This window comes from Gadus macrocephalus, chromosome 14, assembly GCF_031168955.1.
Source record: "Gadus macrocephalus chromosome 14, ASM3116895v1".
Lineage (NCBI taxonomy): Eukaryota > Metazoa > Chordata > Actinopteri > Gadiformes > Gadidae > Gadus > Gadus macrocephalus.
Window position 1 is genome coordinate 582512 of NC_082395.1, and position 10054 is coordinate 592565.

The following is a 10054-nucleotide window of genomic DNA, read 5'->3' on the forward strand; positions in this document are numbered from 1 at the left end:
TCAAATTAGGTTGAATCATAATAACTACAGCCTTGTGTTTTGTACAATTTGTCGCTAATAAGCCCCCAAAGTATGACCTATTAATGACATGAGGAAAATCCAATGATTTAGTTTTTTGTATTTAAAGCGACTCTATTTGGGAAGAGAGGAATAAGATTGGTTGGAATGGACTTGCGGCAGCTGACCGCATGAAACTGTCCTCCATCAACGATCTTGGCATTCATCAGTTCACTTCCTGTCTGAACACAGATTACATAAATATCCTAGCTTATCTTCTACGGACACACCTCTGCTTTAAACGAGCTGGTGCAGACCAATACATAGAGGGATATGTCAGGATATCCGCTCGATAACCAGCAGTTTGAAATCAGAGAAGATCACCACGATGATGACAGTGTTGTTCACTGACGGCTGTGACATGAGAAATGGCAAATAATCAAAGTGTACCCAAAGCATCAGGCGACCGCCGTTATAGTTCAGCATCACATCCACAGCCCAGTTCAAACCAGGAGGGGAAACTCTAAATCAAGGATATAGACTGAGTAAACGTGATGGATGATCAGCCCGTTTCTCAGTGGGTGAAGCACAATGTGTTCCTTCTGCATGGAAAAGCACATGAGTCACTGTAGTGTGTGTATATTTGTACATCCACACGGTTTGGTGGTGTGACTGGTGAGACCCATACAGCATCAAGCTGAAACAGAGACCACAATCACGCATCTTTATGAACCACTCCTATCCAGTTTATAGGGTCATAATTCACGTTTATGTTGAGCTTTTCTTTGTGCTTTCTTCTTGATCATGTGTTGAACCACACAATTCTGTAACACCAATTAATTTGAACAATAACTGTGACATTCTCTTTCACAACTAAACCGTGCGGTTCTCCCTGCTGATGAAAAGGTCAGCGCACGCACCTCGCAAACACTCGAGACGACGACTTCTGACCGATGACAAAACCATTGGAAATACCGTCACGGTGACACAGGCTCCTGAAGGCTGAGATACGCGGTGGGACAAATGGCTTTCAGGTGCACACTGAGGTGGAACGCTGTCCCTCTGACAGGCTTCACCGCTCTGGGCTTATGTTTGTTGTGTGCGTTTCTACATCTGACTGACAGCTTTCACAGTGTTTGAAGAGGACTGCCCAGCAGGATATAAGAAAGGCGACGATGCCGTTGTCATTAAAGCAGATCGGATCAATGTTTTAGTACGTGTGTTAGAAGGTCAACCCATATATTCCAGCTAGTGAGCCGGTTTCCCCCTCTTTCATATTTCACACAGTAAAGATATTGTAATGCATTGTATATAATTGCATTTTATAAAAGTGCATATACAATTCTAGAAACTATTTCATTGGCATATGACCATCAAACCTAAAGCGCTTCAAAACATGAACGGGACAACAGGGCATTCAGGTTGAGGCCGTCCGGTTATCGCTGATCTTAATTCTAGTCATGAAATTCACATTAACTACCCTGATTTACATGATTGAATTGATCGATTTTTTGACTATCTTAATGCACTTACCCTCAAGTATGACATTGAATTTCTTATCTCATTGGAGAGAAGTCCACTGCATGTTAAAATGACCGAATGAGGGCCCTGATACTGATGGCTGCACTGTGATGACTGCTGCACTGTGATGGCTGCACTGTGATGACTGCTGCACTGTGATGGCTGCACTGTGATTGCTGGTGCACTGTGATGGCTGCTGCACTGTGATAGATGCTGCACTGTGATAGATGCTGCACTGTGATGACTGCTGCACTGGGATGACTGCTGCACTGTGATGGCTGCACTGTGATGGCTGCTGCACTGTGATGGCTGCTGCACTGTGATGGCTGCACTGTGATGGCTGCACTGTGATGACTGCTGCACTGTGATGACTGCTGCACTGTGATGGCTGCACTGTGATGACTGCTGCACTGTGATGTCTAGACTGGGAACATGGTGTACCAGGTGTACATGGTCTACTCTGGGTACATGGTCTACATTGTCTACTGTGTACATGGGGTACATGGTGTACCCCTGGTACATGGTGTCCCAGGGGTACATGGTGTCCCGGGGTACATGGTGTCCCGGTGTACCCCTGGTACATGGTGTCCCAGGGGTACAACAGGTCCTCAGAGGCCTTTGTTTACCGAGTATAAAGCAGTCAGCTGTTGAAGTGCAGAGTTCAGTTCTTGTACTGCGTGTTTATTTTTCTAAATCTGTCAAACATATTTCCAACCGACAAATTGTGTCATTTAGCGCCGCAGTTTGTGTGCAGAGAGGAGCAGAGCCGCCCAGCGTGGTGGTCACACAGGAGCTGCGTTAGAGAGCCACTCTCCTAATGACCGCGGCTCTGTGGTCACGCGCTGCACTGAGGCATATCCTCTGATTCAAACACGCTGCAATGCCATCCTCTCCTCTTCCCTTCAGCTCGGGGTTGTTCTGCAAGTAAAGGGTAAAGGGTTAGTACAGCGGAGGCGGCGGGTCAGCCGTCACGCGCCGCGCAGCGAGGAGGAAGCGCTCACTGGCTGTGGTGGGCGGCGCCTTCTGTACAGGAGCTGGGGGAGTGGCTGCCTGACTTCCTGTCTGGGGGAATGAGCTGCTGGAGAGGGAGGGAGGAGAGGGGGGAGGAGGGGGGGGAGGAGGAGGAGAGGGGGGGGAGAGGGTGGAGGAGGGAGGAGGAGAGGGAAGAGGGGGGGGGACAAGGGGGGAGGAGAGGGGGAGGAGGGGGGAGGAGATGGGGGAGGAGGGGGGAGGGAGGAGGAGGGGGGGGAGAGGGGGGAGGAGGGAGGAGAAGGGGGAGGGAGGAGGAGGGGGGGAGGAGAGGGAAGAGGGGGGGGACAAGGGAGGAGGAGAGGGGGCAGTGGGAGAAGGGGGGGAGGAGGGAGGAGGAGAGGGGGGAGGAGGGAGAAGGAGGAGAGGGGGGAGGAGAGGGTGGGAGGAGAGGTGGGAGGCGGGGGGAGGAGAGGGGGTGAGGCAGGGGGAAGAGGAGGGGGGAGGAGAGGTTGGGAGGCAGGGGGGAGGAGAGGGGGGAGGAGGGGCCGGCGGGTGGAGGGGGTCTCATTATATCTGACGCTCCAGCAGAGCCCTGTCTCCCTCCCAGTTCCACCAGTGCCTCTCGGCTGCTGCCAGACCACTTTTTAGTTAAGACACATTTAGATTTGTTTCCACTGATTGAATCAGAAGCTCAGCATCACTCGAGACCACAGCAGTTGGCAAAGATGTAGGGTTTGGAAAATGGCTGTCATAACATGCCTTTCATCTAACTCTGGGGTCCTCCAAAATATCTTGTATAGAACTCAGAGTCAGAGGAGCAGAGGACAGATTAGAAGAATACTGAATCGAGCCGGACTTAGGAAGGGATGATGTTGTTGATGTGGTGTCAGTGTGGGGGCCTGAGAGTGTCCGGCTTTGGTCACTTCATCGGTCGTTTGTGTCCAACGATAGTAATATATAACCTAGTCTACATAACATATTAAGGTCATGTATTCATAATTACAAAGAATACCTGGTGTCACCTCTGCTTAAAGAAGTTTGACGTTGATTTCTTATGGATCAGCATCCTCAGCATCCTCCTACGTTGATCACACGATAGATCATCTGATTAATCTCAGCGTAACCGTGTGTGTGGTCAGCCATGCAAATAGTTAATCTATTAACAGAATGCTTGCAATGTTCCACAGATGGTGAGGATTTACATTTCATCTGTGCCGTGGATATTCATCTGCCTCTTATTTTAAACCATCTGAAGAAGTATTGGCTCAATGTAACCTTTTAACTATTCAAAAAAGGATGTTTTACATAACGCATGCTGTGAACACATTTGAAAGCTGAAATGAAAGCACTTCTTGACACTTTGTTTTTCCTTGTGTCTAATGATATCTTCTTCTCCCTCTCATTGCAGAGAAGAAAACCCGCAGATGAACTATGAATGCTGAACACGATGATCTTCTCCTTCCAGTGCCAGACAATGCGAGGGCGTAGGCTGAAGGGGGCGCTGTCCAACCCCCTCTTGGTGCTGCTGTTGGCGCTGCAGATCCTGGTGGTGGCCGGGCTGGTCCGCGCTCAGACCTGCCCCTCCGTGTGCTCCTGCAGCAACCAGTTCAGCAAAGTCATCTGCACGCGGCGCAACCTCCGAGACGTCCCCGATGGCATCTCCACCAACACCCGGTATCTCAACCTGCAGGACAACCTCATCCAGATCATCAAGGTGGACAGCTTCAAACACCTGCGCCATCTGGAGATCCTGCAGCTGAGCAAGAACCACATCCGCAGCATCGAGATCGGGGCCTTCAACGGGCTGGCCAGCCTGAACACCCTGGAGCTCTTTGACAACCGGCTGACGGTCATCCCCAACGGGGCCTTCGAGTACCTGTCCAAGCTGAAGGAGCTGTGGCTGCGGAACAACCCCATCGAGAGCATCCCGTCCTACGCCTTCAACCGCGTGCCCTCGCTGCGGCGGCTGGACCTGGGAGAGCTCAAACGTCTGTCCTATATCTCGGACGGGGCTTTCAAAGACTTGAGTAACCTGCGCTATCTGAACCTGGGGATGTGCAACCTCAAGGAGATCCCCAACATTCTACCCTTGGTCAGACTCGAAGAGTTGGAAATGTCCGGCAATCAACTCTCTATCGTACAGCCCAGCGCGTTCACTGGGCTAGTGAACCTGCAGAAGCTGTGGATGATGCATGCCCAGATCCAAACCATAGAGAGGAACTCCTTTGACGACCTCCAGTCTTTAGTCGAGCTCAACCTGGCCCACAACAACCTGACCCTGCTCCCCCACGACCTCTTCACCCCCCTGCATCGCCTGGAGCGGGTCCACCTCCACCACAACCCCTGGAACTGCAACTGTGACATATTGTGGCTGAGCTGGTGGCTGAAGGAGACGGTCCCAGCCAACACCAGCTGCTGCGCCCGCTGCCACGCGCCGGCCAGCTACAAAGGCCGCTACATCGGGGAGCTAGACCACAGCTACTTCCAGTGCGATGTTCCAGTTATCGTGGAGCGCCCCACTGACCTGAATGTCACCGAGGGGATGGGCGCCGAGCTGAAGTGCCGGACCAGCTCGCTGACGTCCATCAGCTGGCAGACGCCCAACGGCTCGCTGGTCACCCACGGGGCGTACAAGGTGCGGCTGGCCGTGTTGAACGACGGCACGCTGAACTTTACCAGCGTCACCATGCAGGACACCGGGACCTACACCTGCATGGTGAGCAACACGGCGGGGAACATCTCCGCCTCGGCCGTGCTCAACGTCACCTCGGTGGAGAACAGCGGGGTGACCTACTTCACCACGGTCACCGTGGAGACCATGGAGTCCCCGGGGGACGAGAGCCAGACCCCGCTGCCGCCCTTCGGCTGGGTGTCGTCCTCCACCACCAGGGCCCCCCCGGTGTCCACGCGCACCACGGAGCGGACCTACACCATCCCTGTGATCGACCCCGACGGGGAAGGGCCGCTCAACGGGCTGGATGAGGTGATGAAGACCACCAAGATCATCATCGGCTGCTTCGTGGCCATCACGCTCATGGCCGCCGTGCTGCTGGTCATCTTCTACAAGATGAGGAAGCAGCACAACCAGCAGGACCCCGATGGCCCCGCCTCCTCCATGGAGGTCATCACCGTGGAGGAGGAGCTGGCCGGGGTGGCGGCGATGGAGAGACACCTGTCGCTGCCCCCGCTGGAGCACTATAACCACTACAACACCTACAAGAGCAGCTACCACCACCCCTCGGTGCTCAGCAGCCTCCACAGCTCCAACACACAGGAACCTTTACTGATCCAGGCCTGCTCCAAAGACAATGTTCAGGAGACGCAGATCTGAGGCCGCTCCCGTCCCAACAGTTCCTATCAGTGGTTTTATATTCGGAGTTCAACGGGCTAACTGGGGAGGAGAAAAGGATGAAAAATTAACATTAACTTTAGCGATGACATAAGTAATACATCAGCGATGGGAATGGGACAGCGTATGGTATTTCTTTTGTTTAAATGTCTTTCAAAAAAACTACAATTATTTATTGAAAAGTATGTCTAGTGGCAAAATGAAGAAAAGCAAAACATGTAATAACTTTTTTAGCTCCCTTTCTCTCTCTCTCTCTCTCTCTTCTCTGTGTGTAATACTGCACAAGGAAAAGAATGGTTTACTTCAAATGAATATAATTCATCACTTATCCATATTATCATTCCATGCACGTTGTTCCTGACAGTGCGGGGTGTTCTTCATGTCTGCTGAAACAGAACCTATGTTTCTGTAGAGGGCGGCCTGTGTCATTAGGGCTGTGAGGCACGTCTCCACCTCCCCACATCCTCCCCGTCACACCCCTCCATCACACCCCCTCACATCCTCCCCCTCACATCCTCCCCCTCACATCCTCCCCTCACATCCTCCCCCTCACATCCTCCCCCTCACATCCTCCCCTCACATCCTCCCCTCACATCCTCCCCTCACATCCCCCCTCACATCCTCCCCTCACATCCTCCCCGTCACACCCCTCCCTCACACCCCCTCACATCCTCCCCCTCACATCCTCCCCCTCACATCCTCCCCTCACATCCTCCCCATCACATCCTCCCCGTCACACCCCTCCATCACACCCCCTCACATCCTCCCCCTCACATCCTCCCCCTCACATCCTCCCCTCACATCCTCCCCATCACATCCTCCCCATCACATCCTCCCCCTCACATCCTCCCCTCACATCCTCCCCGTCACACCCCTCCCTCACACCCCCTCACATCCTCCCCCTCACATCCTCTCCCACACATCCTCCCCCTCACATCCTCTCCCTCACATCCTCCCCCTCACATCCTCCCCCTCACATCCTCCCCTCACATCCTCCCCCTCACATCCTCCCCATCACATCCTCCCCCTCACATCCTCCCCCCTCACATCCCCTCTCCCTCACATCCTCCCCATCACACCCCCCCTCACATCCTCCCCCCTCACATCCCCTCTCCCTCACATCCCCTCTCCCTCACATCCCCCTTCCTCACATCCTCACCTTTAATAAGATGAACCCTGATCCTCTCCCCCCTCGACTCCCTTCAGTGTCTCCCCCGTCTCTCCACCAGCTCATTCCACTCCTCACTCTCTCTCGATTTTTCCCCCATTAACCATTTCTCCGAGGCGTTGTCTTGTTTCTACGGTAACCACTGCTCCTTTTCTCAGCCCCCCCCCCACCCCATGTCTCATTTGTCGCCGGTTATCCTTCGCCGCAGCGCCGCGTGCCAGCGCTGTTACCGGGGGTTTAAGGGGAAGGGCGGGGGCGGCCGGTTAACCCCGTAATGACGCCTCCGTTGCCCCGGGTTGTCGCCGCCGCCACTCCATCTGTCGGCTCAGAGAGAGTGGCCAATCAGGCGGCCGCGTGATGCGCTGTGACCCGGCCGGACAGACCGCCGGACAGAGGGGAGCGACCGGAGAACCGGGGACTGGAATGAAGGAACGGCCAACGCTCATTAGACCGTCAGCGATCATCAGCGTGGTGCAGGAGCTGAGGAGGACGGCAGAGCTGTGTGCTTCTCCCCGTTGGGTCAACATCTGACCACCACAGGCTTTGATGTGCTCCTTGGAAACACCCGACACCTTAGGCAACACCGAGCGAGTCATAAGGGTCCTAAGGGTCTGTCTTAAGTTTCAGTCTTCAGGTTAATTCTCAAGGTTGTGTCTTAAGGTTAAGTCTTAAGGTTCTGTCCTATGGTTCTGTCTTAAGGGTCTGTCTTAAGGGTCTGTCTTAAGGTTCTGTCTTAAGGTTAAGTCTTAAGGTTCTGTCCTAAGGTTAAGTCTTAAGGTTCTGTCTTAAGGTTCAGTCTTAAAGTTATGTCTTAAGGTTCAGCCTTAAGGTTCATTCTTAAGGTTAAGTCTTAAGGATCAGTCTTAAGGTTCTGTCCTAAGGTTTTGTCTTAAGGGTCTGTCTTAAGGTTCAGTCTTAAGGTTCTGTTCTAAGGTTCTTCTGTCTTAAGGTTCTCTCTTCAGGTTCTGTTTTAAGGTTCTTTCTTAAGGTTCTGTCTTAAGGGTTTGTCTTAAGGTTCTGTATTAAGGTTCTGTCTTAAGGTTAGGTCTTAAGGTTCTGTCTTCAGGTTCTGTCTTACGGTTCTGTCTTAAGGTTCAGTCTTAAGGTTCATTATTAAGGTTCTGTCTTAAGGTTCGGTCCTAAGGTTCTGTCTTCAGGTTCTGACTTAAGGTTCAGTCTTAAGGTTCTGTCTTAAGGTTCTGTCTAAAGGTTATTTTTCTGGTCCGGTCCACTTTCCCTGTTGGCGATGAGTCGGTCGTTTGTTTAGCCGCTCAAAGACGGAGGCTGGAGGGAGGAGCGGGGAGGAGAGAAGGGGTGAGGGAGGCGGGAGAGAGAGGGTGAGGGAGGAGGGGGTGAGGAGAGAGGGAATGAGGAGAGAGGGGATGGTGGCGAGGAAAGACCGGGAAGGGAGTGGACATGGGGAGTCAAACGCAGATATTCAGACATGAAGGAGAGAAGTGAAATAGACTACGGATACAAAAATAAGGAGGCAAAAGATTGTCGCCATGGAAACAGTGACCTTGTGCATGATGAGCTTAGGTTGGCTGTTCAACAGCACTTTGTTAAATCTCTGTAATGATTGCACATGTGGTCGGATATTAGTAAAGAGGAGGGAGCAGAATGTACAATGGAAAAAAAAAACGATTTGATGTGCTTTTCCAAAAAAGGATCTGCTAGGATTTGTGATTGCAAGTAAAGCAGCTTGACTGTGCGCCTTTAAAGGCAACGACGGCGGGTCGGACTGGATACGCTTCCCTCTGTCATAAAACGAAGACTTTATCTCACCTTCAAGGTGAACGACTATGAAGCAATCTACAGTCTGGCTGCTAATGCAGGCCTCTGCACACAGGCGTGAGAATATTGTGCGAGACACAGGAAACAATGGGAAAGTTCTGCGTGAGCCTGTATTCACAGGCTGGAGCTCTTCCAGAGAGAAGCTGGCACAGGCCGCTGGCGCCCACAACATCCACCATCCCAAGTGAACCATTCTTTCCCTTCTTTAACTGAATTATTTTCAATGCGCATTTCTTTTCAATGCTTTGGTGGCTTACTGATTCAATGTTGATGCGAAGCTACAATTTAAAAAAAGAGATACATGGAAGCTTCGGAGGTATTTTTAGAAACCTGCGGATGAACAGCAGTTGTGAATTATTTTGAATGAATGGAATATCTTTGTGTTGGTATCTACATGATGTGCAAGCAGAATGTATTACCCTGAGGAATTATTTTGAACCAGAAGAAGAAAAAAACGGACTTAAATATTATGGAAGATGTTCGGACTTTAAATACCAGCAGTGTGAGCTTTTTCTGTGCAGACCCTAAACCCAGTTCATCATATTATCCCTTTTTCTGCAAACTGTCTGTGTACGGGGAGGGTAAAATAGGGTATATATGCTCTCTTGTTTTTGGAGAGAAAAATCAACAAAAGGTTACTTTCTACAAAAAATATTTTCAAAATTAACATGCAAAAACACTTTTCTGATCAAAATTTTACATGTGCTTTAATTGTAAAAAAAAAAGATAGAAAAAAACAGTGAAGAGACTGTGCTTGTTCAGAGTCAAACTAATTACTCTGGGGAGGAGGTTCAGTAATTGATATCTGAGATTGTAGTTCATACTGTACATGAATACAAATAAAAAAATACATTTTTTCCAATATATTCTATTTCATATATTTTCCACGGTGCCGTCATCATCATAATCATTTTGCGTTGCCCTTTGCACATGAATACAAGTCCATTTAACAACAGTGACAGGCAGCAGAAAGGAGCCTTCGATCTGATAGCAGAACTATTGTCTATTGTACCTGCGGTGATGGATATAATTAAGCAAAACAAAACTAATTTAGCCTTTCTTTATTTCACGTATAGAAAACTGTCCTTTTCACAAAAGGCTTTGTTCTTCTTTTAAATTAAAGAAATCATAACCATAATCATAAGCAGTAACCAAGACATTCATATTTACACATACATACAAGCATGCTTACAGCCGCACGCACACAGTGAGTAGGACAGGTACTCAACAGAGAGTCTGGTCCCTTGACAGGA

The 10054-nt window shown here is 50.5% G+C and overlaps 1 protein-coding gene and 1 long non-coding RNA gene across 7 annotated transcripts; both read left to right on the plus strand.

The window, feature by feature from the left end:
- The first annotated feature begins 3060 nt into the window (after positions 1-3060).
- Positions 3061-5896, plus strand: LOC132471888 (leucine-rich repeat-containing protein 4C-like). Its single transcript, XM_060071242.1, has one exon. The coding sequence runs from the start codon at positions 3926-3928 to the stop codon at positions 5819-5821; it is 1896 nt and encodes a 631-aa protein (XP_059927225.1). The 5' UTR covers positions 3061-3925; the 3' UTR covers positions 5822-5896.
- Positions 5897-6960: 1064 nt separating this feature from the next.
- Positions 6961-9663, plus strand: LOC132471940 (uncharacterized). 6 transcript variants are annotated; one of them, XR_009528944.1, is made up of 3 exons: positions 6961-7810; positions 7915-7927; positions 7970-9663. It is a non-coding gene; the product is annotated as an uncharacterized LOC132471940 (long non-coding RNA). The 6 variants fall into 6 exon arrangements; XR_009528939.1 differs by having other exon boundaries at positions 6961-7927; XR_009528940.1 differs by having other exon boundaries at positions 6961-7927; positions 7983-9663.
- Positions 9664-10054: the final 391 nt, after the last annotated feature.

Excerpts from the sequence above, each read along its gene's own strand:
- LOC132471888 (XM_060071242.1), top strand. The coding sequence starts at position 3,926 with ATGCTGAACACGATGATCTTCTCCTTCCAGTGCCAGACAATGCGAGGG.